This window comes from Podarcis muralis, chromosome 3, assembly GCF_964188315.1.
Source record: "Podarcis muralis chromosome 3, rPodMur119.hap1.1, whole genome shotgun sequence".
NCBI lineage: Eukaryota > Metazoa > Chordata > Lepidosauria > Squamata > Lacertidae > Podarcis > Podarcis muralis.
Window position 1 is genome coordinate 15907580 of NC_135657.1, and position 11768 is coordinate 15919347.

Genomic DNA, 11768 nt, shown 5'->3' on the forward strand with positions numbered 1-11768 from the left:
TTCTCGATAAATCGGGAACTAGACACTGGGTGAAGTCCTGCAGATGGAAATCGAAGGCAAACAGCATATTTACTGTTGCGATCCATCTGTTAACTGGGGGCAGTTGTAATTTAATAATTGGAGGAGTTTACACAACGTCAGCCCAATATTTCTTTCTAAAAGATCCTGCCCGCGTGGTGCGGTTGCAGGTTTCCTCTGCCTAATCACAGAGATATTTTGTCCATAAATGCCATTTATGGCTGCGAACCTTTTAACAAATATTCAGATTCCTAGTTACCCTCTTGCTTTAAACAACCCGATCCATAAACTTTGCTAGTGAATTGTTGCACCAAAGGGGCTTATTGATCACTTGGATTTGCATGCTATACATTTCTGCATAATCTTAAGGAGGGGGCTACTACAACTTTAGCTTTCAGCTGCAGTATCTACCTGTAATTCTGCTGCCAGTTTTATGGAGCACAGATCTTCCCAGCTGACAGCGGACCAGGCAAAATCATACCCCACTTTTGCCTATTTTCTGCTTCTTTTCAGTCCCCCTGCAAAGAAGGGAAGATAATGATTCAGTTAGGAAGCTTTGGCAAGGACACACTTCTTTGTAAAATCCCTGGAGCTCAGCATACAAGCCCCAAGATCAGCTCTGCTAACAAGGAAGGAAGGAAGGAAGGAAGGAAGGAAGGAAGGAAGGAAGGAAGGAAGGAAGGAAGGAAGGAAGAATTATATTAGATCTGCAGTCTTGGGGGAAATGTCCTGCACCCAAACAAAACCTCAACATTTTATCAACAAAGTTGTTTGGGGAGATGGGTACCATTTTTAGCTGCCTAGCATGTGATGATCCCAGGGATGGAGTAATTCCCCTGTGAGGAAAGGTTGCAGAGTTTGGGACTTTTTAGTTTAGATAAAAGGTGAGTGGGACCAGTTGCAAAGCAGAGCCCACTAAGAACAGGGGCTTATGAAGAGAAGGTGTGGTCTGGAGAGAGTCCTAATGGCTGGGCAGAGAGGTCCAGAGGATCACATTTGACTCCCAGACCTGAGATTCTCCACATGTTAGTCAGCCAGCAATAAATCACACGGAGTATGTGAAGTTAACTCTTTATTAGCAGAAACCAGTTCAGCTCAGGGGACCCAGGCCATAATAAGCACAGCAACTCTTCTCAATCTGTCTTACCCCTATGAGGCAATTGCCTTTTTATGAAGATTATGAAGATTTTATGAAGATTACCTACCCAGATAGGACTAATTTAGCCAGCTAGCCCTGGTGATCATCTAATGTTTATTGGATGGATTTCCGCCCCTAAATTGATTTTTGAATTCTGAATTTATTGTTATCCGTGTTTTATACTGTATTTTATGCTGATTTTTGTTGCATCAATTAAGTGTTTTAAATTTGTTGTTAGCCGCCCTGAGCCTGGTTTTCTGAACCAGGAAGGGTGGGGTATAAATAAAAATTTATTATTATTATATAATCGCATTATATAATTGCGGAGGCAGAAGGTCTCCGCCTTCCCACAGCTGCCTAAATCTCTGCCTCCACCAGGTCTTTCCCCAGCAATTTGAGAATATGCCAGCGCACCTGTCTTTGCTCCTCTCGCTTCATACTTCTCCTAGTCCTGGGAGACCAGGGGAGAGAGGAGCTGGTTGCAGCAGGATGGGGAGACACCCTGGCTTCTTCATCAGCCTGGCTCATATCTGCCTCTTGGGCTCCCTCCTCTCCAGCTCCCACTTCTGCTTCTGCTTCCCACCTTCTATCCCTGCTCACTAAACCCTGTTACCTCTTCAGCTACCAACACTTACTCCCCCCCACCCCAGGCTTCTCCCTTTTCTCCCTCTGACCACTCATCACTGTCCCACCACCAACCCCCAGGCTCTGAGCCTTCGTCCCTTGGGGGTTCCGCAGCGGATGCCTCCCACCATTCCTCTGTGTTCAGCCAGTCCATGACACCACCCCTGTGATTAACTATTTAATTACAACAAATGAAAAGTTGCTTGAGGTGGATGAAATTGAGAGTTGGGATAGGGGAGAGTGCTTGGCCACCCACAAATTCTTCACTCCAAATCCGTCCCCAAGCAGCCTTCCCCTGTTGCTACAGGCTCCCGTTATCTTATTTGCAAATGATTACAACATGCTCCTCCTCTAGCTCCAATTAGTTTGCTCTGTGCCTCCAAATTCTCTCATTATTTCTCTGATTCCTTGAGGCTGCGTGCCAATTATTGTTAATCTACTGTGCTATTCTTTTAACAATGGGATTGCCAACAGGTCCGTGATTATGAATTGCTTGTGTTGCCACAACAAAGTTGCCGTTTCTAAAATAAATCAATGACTCCTGCCTAATTCTACGGTGGGTCAGGTTGATCATTACTCCCAGAGGCTTGTGATGGTACCTTCACACTGCTGGGGGTGGGGACATGTTTTCAAGGTGCTAAAAATAACTTCTCAGCAGTGGAAACCTCATTGGGACAGTAAAAAAATATATTGTTAGATGCCGCTCCTATCTCCAAGCTATATGAGATCCCAGGGGTACTAAGCGTGCTTACCAGGGCCTGTTTTTCCTTTGGACAACAAGGCACAGTAGAGACTGTGGTGTCTTTATGATATATGGTTTATTTACACATAACCTGAGCCTAGGTGGAGGAGAATCCCAGCATTACATCTCAAGAGAGTCCTTTGTTTCTCTCATAGGTTTCTATGACTACTTAACTAGTTGGTCACTCCATATCAGCACTGTGTATATTTGGGGCCAGGCAATAAAGTTGTGGGGACGCAGGTGGCGCTGTGGGTAAAAGCCTCAGCGCCTAGGGCTTGCCGATCGAAAGGTCGGCGTTTCAAATCCCTGTGGCAGGGTGCGTTCCCGTCGTTTGGTCCCAGCGCCTGCCAACCTAGCAGTTCAAAAGCACCCCCGGTTGCAAGTAGATAAATAGGGACCGCTTACTAGCGGGAAGGTAAACGGCGTTTCCGTGTGCGGCTCTGGCTCGCCAGAGCAGCGATGTCATGCTGGCCACGTGACCCAGAAGTGTCTCCGGACAGCGCTGGCCCCCGGCCTCTTGAGTGAGATGGGCGCACAACCCTAGAGTCTGGCAAGACTGGCCCGTACGGGCAGGGGTACCTTTACCTTTACCTTTTAATAAAGTTGTGGGGGGAAACCCTGTCGTTACATCCACCCCTAGAGTTGGGTATATTTGGTCTGGAGAAGAGAGAAGTAGAAGATAATACAATAGGCATCTTCAAATATGTGAAAGGTTGTCATATGGATGACAGAACAAGCTTGTTTTCTGATGCTCTAGCGCCAACATGCCTGGATAGCTCAGCTGGTTAGAATGCGGTGCTAATAATGCCAAGGTTGCAGGTCTGATCCCTGTATGGGACAGCTGCATATTCCTGCGTTGCAGGGGGTTGGCTGAGATGATCACCAGGGTCCCTTCCAACTCTACAATTCTATGATTCTATGGTGTCTACCAGGTTCTACGGTGTCTACCAGCTCCCGCCATCCCTGGCCATTGGTCATATTTGCTGGGGCTGATGGTGAATTGTAGTCCAACAGCATCTAGAGGCCACCATATTGGTTAACCTTGCTTTGGACCCAGCCCAATCAATTTGAAGTACTAAATGGGATTTCAACTAAACATCAATAGCTCGGCATCCAAGTTTCTTGAGGGCAGGGCAGGTGGTGGGCTCTCCCTCATTAGAGATTTTAAAGCGGAAGCTAGATGACAATCTTTGAGGGATCCTGTAGCCGTGGATTTCCTGCATCAGCCAAGGGTTGGACTAGGTGGCCTATGAAATACCTTCCACCTCTGTGTTTCTCTTCATATATTACAGGACCATGATAGGACCAAACCATATTGGAATTGTTCCTTTGCCACTAAGCTAACATATGACCTGGGTGTCTGGAAATATATAGCAGTCACTAAATGCCTATCATGTGGTATCGAAGGATGCAATAATTTGTAATGGTACAACCCTGTTGCTGCTGTCATCACATCCCCAGATTAACAAGTACCTGATATGAGGAGTAAGACATGGTCATTGACTAGCAAATTATTACTCCTGTGTAGTTTGCAGTTTTATGTTTCAATTCCTTGAGTTCCAGCTTTGTGTATTAGGCTGCTTTTGAAGACTCGCTCTACAATTTACTAGTAAAGGAACTGAGAACATAATTGGCAACGTCCTATTTTCTGAAATGTCCTTGAGTTGTTTAGACACCACAAAAAAAGAACTTGATTGGTGTGGAGGTCAAACAAGGGTGTAATTTTTCCCTCTGCAAGAGCTCTGAATCTCTACAGCTGTCTGAGTCCCTGGTAGTGTGTTATCATACCCTCCTGAGTATGGGGGGTTTGCTGTACGTTTTGATTCCTCTATCACCAGTGTGTTATTAAAGACTTCCCGCTCCTCCTCACAACAACCACACACTAGCAAACAAGACCTCAAATTAAGCCCTTGGATTGTCACTGAATAAAGTGCATGTGGAGTTGCCAGATACACATATTCCTTAGTTCAAAGAGATGCTGCAGAACTGGGTTGTCTGTTCCATGCAGTTTTAAGTGGCACCATAGAGTTTGGGAATGAAGGACTATTCTTCACTGTACATGACATCTCCCAAAATGGAGAATAGCTGATAACTCTTTGGAGACTTGGATGAAGCAAGAGCTTCTGGAATGTCTCTGCATTCTGCTGCTTAAACCTCTGAGGCTCTAGGAACTACCGTATTTTTCGCCCTATAGGACGCACTTTTTCCCCTCCAAAAATGAAGGGGAAATGTGTGTGCGTCCTATGGGGCGAATGCAGGCTTTCACCGAAGCCTGGAGAGCGAGAGGGGTCGGTGCGCACCGACCCCTCTCGCTCTCCAGGCTTCAGGAGAGCCCCACCGCCAGCCCCACAAGCTTGGGGGACAGCGGGGAGGCCAACGCCGCCATCCCGCTGTCCCCCGACTTTGTTAGAAGGCTGGCGGGGGGGAGAAGCCTGCTCCTCCCCGTCGCCAGCCCCGCAAACTCGGGGGACAGCGGGGAGGCGCAGCGTGCCATCCCGCTGTCTCCCAACCTGGTTTGGAGGCTGGCGGAGGGCTTCCCCCTCCCCCAGCCCCGCAAGCTCCCAGAGCGATGCCGAAGCTGCATCTGGGTCCCGTTCTGGGAGCTGGGGTTGGGGGAAGCTCGGGCTTCCCCCGCCCCAGCTCTGCGCCTGGGGGGGGGGGGGGGAATAAGGCTTTTTTTCCTTTATTTCCCCCCAAAAAATCTAGGTGCGTCCTATGGGCCGGTGTGTCCTATAGGGCAAAAAATACGGCACTTCCGATGTGGTTACATCACACATAGTTTTGGGCTTGGAAGTTCTGTCTCTTGAGCAAGCTAGATGGAACCAGGCAATGAACTAGGCACAGGGCTACTAACTGGTGCAGAGCAGAAATGGGTGCAGCACTTTCATGATCAGCTTCATGCAAATTTGAAAGAAGGGCCCTTCGGTCAAATGGACCGCTTGATTCCTGATGTGATCCCTGATTGGTTAGGACTGCCAGTTACACAAGAAGCATTGCTATCCCTCTGATGGATGTGCTTTGCCTTTAATGATGTCAGTACATAACGAAATCTAATCAACTACATGTTAATCATCATGACATCATCTTGACTGGTACATGATTCTTTATTGGCTGGCATCACTTAAGTTAGAATAATGAACCAGCAAAATAAATGGCCCATGGAGTAACAGCAGCAAAGAACAACAGTAGAAAAGCAGAGGTTGCAAACCATTGCAAATAATCTCAGCAAATGAGAGATCTCCCCCTCTTCTTTTTCTTTTCTTTATTTGGTTGCAGTTGGATTCAACCTGCCACTGCTACTTTCAAGGGAAAACGCAAGTCTAGAGAACATATGACATGGCATTGTTGCCAACTATTTTATCCACTTGTGATATTTTTTTCTCAGGCTTGGTATCAGGTATTTTGTTTGTGTACACACCATATTTTGAGCCACTTGTACTTAATGGGAATTGCAAGTGGGCAGAGTGCTTTCTGGTTTCCCACCGGAAACTGGTTCACCAGGGTGAGAACAGGGTTCTGGATTTGATAGCCCACTGACCTGATCTAACAGGCTTTCTTATTTTCTTATAACTTGAGCCAACTTCCCACAAGGCAATTTTTTTTGTAAATTGGTTTTAACTTTCCCAGTAGGTTCCAGAACACATTGGATTAGTAAACATCTATTTAGTCTTCCTCCGTTGCTTTTAGCTCCTGCTTCAAATTCCTTTTGGTGGTTTCCATTTTTGTTGCCTTTGGTCTGCCTCACATGCGACATTTTGAGTTACCATTACAAAAAAAATAAATAACCAACACTCCACCAGTTGCCAGTCATCCTGTCAATTCTTCTAATCTTACCACCAGAGGAGAAGAGAGGAAATTTCCAGCCTCTAGCACCAAAACCATATCGGGCTTTATCTTTTTATATAAACACTTCATTCTCTCTTTGCTGCTGCAGGTTTCGGGATGTCCACACCGGCAACGGTCGCTGGCAAAGCCTTCCTCATCGTTTATGGTCTCTTCGGGTGTGCCGCAACAATCCTTTTCTTCAACCTCTTTCTGGAGCGCATCATCTCCCTGCTCGCTTTGGTGATGAAGGCGTGCCATGAGAGGCAGCTGAGGAGGAGCGGCCTTCTACCTCCAACCTGCCGAAGGGGCTCATCCATGTCCGACGTCGACAGCCTGATTGGGTGGAAGCCATCAGTCTATCACGTGATGCTGATCCTGGGAATCCTTGCCATTACTATCGCTTGCTGTGCCTCGGCCATGTACACCGCCGTGGAAGGGTGGAATTACATCGACTCCTTGTACTACTGTTTCGTCACCTTCAGCACCATTGGGTTCGGCGACCTGGTGAGCAGCCAAAACGCCGTGTACCGAAATCAGGGATTATACAGATTTGGGAACTTCATGTTTATATTGATGGGGGTCTGCTGCATCTACTCCCTTTTTAACGTCATCTCGATTGTAATCAAGCAGGTTTTAAATTGGATGCTCAGAAAGTTCCGGTGCCGGTGCTGTCCAGATTGCCATAAACCGACCGCTCGCCTCGGGCGGCGCAATGCCATCACGCCGGGGTCCCGGTTCCGCCGGCACAACATCTCTATGGAGACGGACGGACAGTACGACAGCGACACAGAGGGGAGGCGCCTTTCGGGTGAGATGATCTCCATGAGGGATCTCACCGCCTCCAACAAAGTCTCCCTGGCCCTCCTGCAAAAGCAACTGTCCGAGACGGCCAATGGCTACCCTCGGAACGTCTGCATAAACACGAGGCAAAATGGCTTCTCGGGAGGAGTAGGCGCTCTAGCTATCATGAACAATAGACTGGCAGAGACAAGCGATTCTAGGTAGAAATTTTGAAATTATCTTCTATAAAACAGAGGTGTTTTCTTATTCTTTATTTAATAAAACAATATTTTAAAAAATCGTCCAGTCGTTCTCGAGGGCAAGTTTTATGCAAAGTTTACTTGAGAGGGTTGTTGTTGTTGTTTAAAAAAGAAAGCCTTCCAATAATAATAATAATAATAATAATAATAATAATAATAATAATATGACGCCCATTTGACTGGGTTGTCCCAGCCACTCTGGACAGCGCCCAACACAATATTAAAAACACAATAAAACATCAGCCATTCAAAACTTCCCTGAACAGATGTCTTCTAAAAGTTAAATAGTTGTTTATCTGTTTGACATCTGATGGGAGGGCACCACTGCTGTAGTATTTTTAGCCCATTTTTTTTTAATTCTTCCACAGGTACCACCAGCAACTTATACTTACTGTAAACCGCTTCAGGGTCTGTGGATAGCAGCAAACGGTCTATATAAATCAATAAATTGTCAGTGGCTGATCAAACAGTTTACTAGTGGGAAATGCCGACTACTGTCTCAGGCAATAGAAGAATTTCCCACCATTACTGATTGCAGCTGGCCAGTGGTGCTGCAGGGAAGCTTCAATCACCACCATGCAAATACAGCTCTGATTGGCCAGCTTCCACCTGTGTGGACTCAGGATGCCAATCTCAAAGGAGGAGGACTAGTCAATCAACAAACACCTGCATAGTGGCAGAAGAACCTCAGTCAGCAGTAAGCTACCATGTGATTGCTGACTGGCTAGCCATTTCCTCTTGAAGAGCCCACTGCCTTCACCACTGCCTCTTAATTGCTACTGGTAAAGGCAGGGATCTCGTTTTCCTATGATCTCCTTGATCTCCCCACAGCTGCAGCCAAGAGCAGCCATGGAGCCTCATAAAGATAGAATGAGGTGCATTGCTGAGGAAAGGCAGTTTCTGTGGGTGATATCCAACAGTTGCGCTACTGCAAGGAGTATTGGCTGTGCAATGGAACTTTCCTTGTCCTCACCATTTCCTGCACACTGCCTGCACCCCAATATCTGCCCCCCCCCCCGCACCTTCCAGAGCAGATTCACAGAGTCACACAGGGAGGGGACCAGGCAAAGGAGTTACATTGTGCAGCTAAACACAATACTCCTAGACCTAGCAGAACTAGCACTCTATAACACTAAGCTAGCAATCATCATACAGGTTTAAAATTCAACAGTGATGGATCATAACACATTTTGCTCTGGCGGAAAGCTAATGAATGATATGCATGTGTATGTAAAGTCTCTGAGCTGCTTTTCAAATTAAAGCAGCAGGTGAGACACATGGAGACACATGGGCCAGCCTCATCTCCTACTGCTGGCAAGGAGGCTGTAGCCCCATCTCCCAGTCCCAGTGTGAATGGCATACATCTTTCCCTGCCACCTGGGCATTTGGATGCTGTGGCAAAGGACTCTGCAAAAGCACAGATAACTTCAGTTCTGGTAGAGCTTCTCCATGCAAGGAGGGAATGTGGTCTAAACAATCAGCGAAGGATGGATCAGTGCATCCCTGTGACACACACACACACACACACACACACACTGCAACTGCAACCCTCCTACACCCTAGCTTCAATTCCAAAACATACATATCTGATTTTGTAAGGGGTGTTGTTTTTTTGTGTGCTATCCACAACGGAACCTCAGAATGAAACTATGGTTGCTACTTAGCAGTTGCACATAATTCTCATTTTTGCAAAAATTGTTTACCGTGGTTTGTTTCCCCCCAAAATGTAAACGTCACACAATAACTGTACAAGGCAGATTGTTCTTATTCCTGCAGCTGATAGGTGAGTATTTGCCCAAGGGCACAAAATAATTGCTTATTTTGTGAAGTAGAAGTAGCACTAGAACTCAGGTATCCCAAATTCATGTTTAGAGCTAAGTCCACTAGACCTCATGTCTGTCCATACACACATGTCTAAGGGCAAGCTGCTCGAGTTTTCTGTTCAGTAGGCGAAGAAACACCTGACCTTTTTCAGCAATATTGAATTCATGTATTTATATTTGATTCTATGTTACAGAGTTGCTCTTTCATCCCCCTAGCTGGTGCTGCTTCTAACTGCCGCACTTCCTTCCTCTTTGCCTTTACTGTCCTTTACTTAATTTGCCCTCACTGCCCTTAGCCTGGCTGCGGCAACCCCTGTGATTTAGTCAATGACCCCACAATGCTGCATCTGACATGATGACATTGAGGATGCTGCAAGAATCAAGTCATCCTATGGGGGTCATCTCAGGCCGTCAATTTATAGGCAGTGAAGGTAAATGAAGGTGTGAAAAGTGAGGAGGAGGAGGAGGAGGAAGAAGACTCCAAGAAGGATCAGCAACCAAGGAATCACAGAATCACAAAATGGTAGGGTTGGAAATGAGAAGGCACTGAACAGCATTGAAACAATATGAACATTGTTGACCGTCCTCATGGTAATCAGTTTGGCTGTACTGAAAATGCCAATTCCAAAGCAAATATTGAAATGAGTAAACATTTGTCTCCAGTGTCAGATGTTTCCCAGATCTCCACAAGCCGCCCAAGCTGGGCTTTTCAGTTTGCAGCAACCATCTGCCTATCCCTTCAAGCCTTGATCATTGGGCAGTAAGAACCTGCCATATACCAGGTCAGACCACTGGTCAACCTAACTCAGTATTGTCCCCACTAACTGGCGGTGTCTCTCCAGGGTTTCAGACAGGGTACATTCCCAGCTCCAACATGTCTGTTATTGCTGGATTCAGCATCAGCATCAATGCCCAGCCTAGCATCATAGTGGGTTATGCTACTGGCCCTTCTTGCTGAAATGCTTGAGCTGACCATGATGACTGGGAGAGCGCAGTGTTGCATTATGGGACGCGGGTGGCGCTGTGGTCTAAACCACTGGGCCACTTGGGCTTGCTGATCAGAAGGTTGGCAGTTCGAATCTCCGTAATGGAGTGAGCTCCCATTGCTCTCTCCCAGCTCCTGCCAACCTAGCAGATTGAAAGCACACCAGTGCAAGTAGATAAATAGGTACCGCTGCGACAGGAAGGTAAACGGCATTTCCATGTGCTCTGGTTTCCGTCACGGTGTCCCGTTGCACAAGAAGCGGTTTAGTCATGCTGGCCACATGACCTGGAAGGCTGTCTGTGGACAAACACCGGCTCCCTCGGCCTGAAAGCAAGATGAGTGCTGCAATCCCATAGTCGCCTTTGACTGGATTTAACCATCCAGGGGTCCTTTACCTTTACCTTTTTAGTGTTGCATTCTATGAGTTTTATTGTAGTATGAAAAGAAATACTCCTTCGGTGGCATAGACTTTGGAAATCTTCGAGTTATCGCTATAAGTCCACAGCACAGATCTTCAGCATCAATATCTTTGTTTCCATTGTGCATCAACAATTTTTCCAGATTCTTGAAGGCCTTAAGTACATATACAGTAGATTTTTTGTTGATATTGCACATATCATACTGGAAGCCAAAAAGGGGATTATATCATTGTAGCTGCTGGAATCTTTCTTCAACAGATTGTATGGTGATATCAAAGACAGCATAGTAGAAACCTACAGTACCTTGAATTTCTGTTTGGCTCTTGTGGTTCCTCTTCTTGAGCCTCATACTCAAACTGCTGTTTCTCCTTTGTCTAACTTATTATGTCTCAAAGTTTGGTAGTATTTCTAGCTCCTTTGCAATCTCAATAGCAGCTATCAGAACTTGTTGCAAACCATCATCACACCTGCTGCCCTCAAGGGAAGTACTGGTCACTTGCCATTGGCTTGCTGAATTTAAACCAGCTTCCTTATTTTGCAGGAGCTTGTTTATAAGATTGCCTTCAAAAAGGATGTTACACCTTGTAACAAGCGATGCCACAAACTGGAACTTAGAAATTGCAACAGCTAGGGCCTCCGCTTCAACTCAGGAAGTACAGTAGTTCCAGATCAACCTTTTAGGCCTGTGTCATCAAAGATCTCTATTAAAACATCCTATATATTACCAAGATGATATTTCCATTGTTTTAAAGCATTGCTCCAACTCTCCCATCTCGTTTCATTCAGTGGCTTAACAGCTATGCCTTGGTCTGATACATGGCTAGCTAGATTTTGTCAATGCTGAGTCAATGCAGATAAATAATTACAGATCTGTTGAACTGTATATAGATTTGAAGAAACTAGCTGCTTCCAGACAACACTTAGCAGCATCATTGACTACCAAGTTGAAAGAGCGTGTGTCGAAGGACACAAAAAGGCATGTGAATTGTTGCATGCCATTTTGTATGCCATTTTCTTTGCCTTTCATGTGACTCCGATTATCATAACCTTGACTATACAGATTCTCAATTTGTAATCCCATTTGGTCAAGCTGTCCAAGAAGAGTTTATGTCATGGAGGCACCTGGAGTCTCCTTTAGTGGAACAAATTCCAAG

General features: G+C 46.0%; 1 protein-coding gene across 1 annotated transcript in view; it reads left to right on the forward strand.

Moving 5' to 3' along the window:
• The window catches only part of KCNK12 (potassium two pore domain channel subfamily K member 12), a 41542-nt gene extending 34190 nt beyond the window's left edge, over nucleotides 1-7352 (forward strand). Inside the window, exon 2 of the mRNA XM_028725018.2 lies at nucleotides 6457-7352. Within this exon, the coding sequence (XP_028580851.1) occupies nucleotides 6457-7352 (896 nt within the window). The remainder of the gene's footprint in view (nucleotides 1-6456) is intronic.
• Nucleotides 7353-11768: the final 4416 nt, after the last annotated feature.